Source organism: Geospiza fortis, unplaced genomic scaffold (assembly GCF_000277835.1).
Source record: "Geospiza fortis unplaced genomic scaffold, GeoFor_1.0 scaffold3328, whole genome shotgun sequence".
NCBI lineage: Eukaryota > Metazoa > Chordata > Aves > Passeriformes > Thraupidae > Geospiza > Geospiza fortis.
The window spans coordinates 3,094-5,543 of NW_005055295.1; the positions used below are offsets into that span (position 1 = coordinate 3,094).

The 2,450-nt window shown below is 61.8% G+C and overlaps 1 protein-coding gene across 1 annotated transcript in view; it reads right to left on the reverse strand.

Moving 5' to 3' along the window:
- Positions 1-275: 275 nt before the first annotated feature.
- LOC106632154 (uncharacterized protein DDB_G0290685-like) overlaps positions 276-2,450 on the reverse strand; it is a 7,444-nt gene continuing 5,269 nt past the window's right edge. Inside the window, exons 6-7 of the mRNA XM_031065791.1 lie at positions 984-2,439; positions 276-782 (exon numbers count right to left, since the gene is read on the reverse strand). Of these exons, the coding sequence (XP_030921651.1) occupies positions 304-782; positions 984-2,439 (1,935 nt within the window). The 3' untranslated portion in view covers positions 276-303. The remainder of the gene's footprint in view (positions 783-983; positions 2,440-2,450) is intronic.

Here is a 2,450-nt window from a genome sequence, read left to right on the forward strand (position 1 = left end):
TTCTGGAGATGTTCTGTGGGGTCACCACCTTATCCTACAGACCTCCAGTCACTTTGGAGCCCCTCGTGATCACCTCAGCACCTTCTGGAGATGTTCCCAGATGTTCTACAGAGTCACCACGTTCTCCTACAAACCCACAGTGACTCTGGAGCCCCTCATGATGACCCCAGCACCTCCTGGAGATGTTCCCAGATGTTCTACAGAGCCACCACCTCATCCCTACACTGACCTTACCGCTCCCACCCTCTCCCCCCACACCCCCCACCCCTGCCGGTATCTCCTGACCCTTCCTCCGTGCCCCCTTTACCCCGAGGGAGGTCCCGTTTGGGGCGGTCCTGCCGGGGCGGTGGCGCCCCACCCCTCCAGGTACCTGGCGAAGAGCGCCTTGGCGCGGCGCAGGACGCGCGGCAGCTGGTGGCGGCGCACCAGGCGGTCGAAGTGCATGGCCACCTCGTTGTAGTCGCCGGCGCGCGCCATGACGGCCTCGCGCTGCTCCAGCAGCATGGCCAGGCACACGAAGAGCAGGAACGGGTTCCCCTGGCCCAGCTCTTCTGGAGGTGGCAGCGGCGCCCCGTCGTCCTCCACCGTCACCTCCTCGTCCGAGGAGGACGATGAGGAGGAGCACGAGGAGCATGAAGAGGAGCACGAGGAGGAGGAAGGGTCTTCCCAAGCCCAGCGGCCGCCCCAAGGGTCTTCGGGGGTGGTTGGGTTGTGGCGGGTGGTTCTGGGGGGGTGGTGGTCATCTCGGAGGTCGTGGTGGACGCGTTTGGTGTTGTCACGTTCTTCCTTGGCGTGGTGCTGGCGGTGGTGCTCGTGTTTGAGGTCGTCGTGGATGTCCTTGGGGTCACGGTGGTCATGGCTGGGGTCAGCATGTTCTCCTTCCTTGGGGTCGTGGTGGCCGTGTCTGAGGTCATCGTGGCCATGGCTTGAGTCATCACGGCCATCCTTGGGGTCATGGTGGTCATCCCTGGGGTCATGGTGGCCATCCCTGGGGTCACGGTGGCCATGTCTGTGGTCATCACGTTCTTCCTTGGGGTCATGGTGGTCATCCTTGAGGCCATGGTGATCATCCCTGGGGTCATGGTGGTCATCCTTGGGGTCATGGTGGTCATCCCTGGGGTCATGGTGATCATCCTTGAGGCCATGGTGGCCATCCTTGGGGTCATGGTGGTCATCCTTGGGGTCATGGTGGTCATCCCTGGGGTCATGGCGGTCATCCTTGGGGTTGTTGTCGCCTTCTCCAAAACTGTGTCCTTCTCTGAGATCATCACGAACCTTCCTGAGGTCATCACGATCCATCTCAGGGTCATCTCCTCCTTCTCTTGGGTCATCCAGCCCCTCTTTGGGGTCATCAAATCCCTCTTTGAGGTCACCTCGTCCTTCTCTGAGGTCACCTCGTCCTTCTCTTGGGTCGTGTCCCTCTTTGGGGCCACCCTGTCCTTTTCTGGGGTCTTCTCCAGCCGCCCAGCAGAGGCTCTGGGGTCTCTGCTCCATCTCCAGGGCGTCGGTGCCTTCCTCCACCTTCCTGGGGCCACCTGGCTCCGAGTCCTTGGAGCCCTCGGGGGCTCCTCCAGCACCCCTGGGCCGTCTCCCCTGCACCTTCCTGGAGCTCCTGTGACCTTTGGGGACATCTCTGGAGCTCTTGTGACCTCTGGGGACAGCGCCGGAGCTTGTATGACCTTTAGGGATATCTCTGGAGCTCTCGAGACCTTCCTGAATGTTCTTAAAGCTCTTGGGACCCTCCTGGCTGTCCCTGGGACCATTGGGGACATCGCTGGAGCTTCTGGGACTCTCCTGGGTACCCTTGGAACCTTCTAGAACATCACTGAAGCTCTTGGGACTCTCAAAGACCTCACCTGAGATCTTGGGGCTGCTGGGGACATCTCTGGAACTCTTAGGACCCTCTGGGCCATCAGTGGGACTCTTGAGACTCCCAGGGCTACCACTGGAGCTCTTGGGACCACCTGGGACGTCACTGAGGCTCTTGGGACCACCTGGATCATCACTGGAGCTCTTGAGACCACCTGGGATGTCACTGGAGCTCTTGGGACCACCTGGGATGTCACTGGAGCTCTTGAGACCACCTGGATCATCACTGGAGCTCTTGGGACCACCTGGGACATCACTGGAGCTCTTGAGACCACCTGTGATGTCACTGGAGCTTGTAGGACCACCTGGATCATCACTGGAGCTCTTGGGACCACCAAGGACATCACTGGAGCTCTTGGCACCCTCAGAGCCATCACAGGAACCCTTGAGACCCCCAAAGCCACCACCAGAACTCTCCGTGACCCCTCCAGCACCTTCTCCTCCACCTTCCTCCTCCTCCACATTCCTCCTCCTCCTCCTCCTGGGCGGCCTCGGCCGCACCCCCCGGCGCTCCCTCACCCCGCGGCCGGCCCTCCGAGCTCCCAGGGGGGCTCCGAGCAGCGGGACCCCCTCGGGGGGCG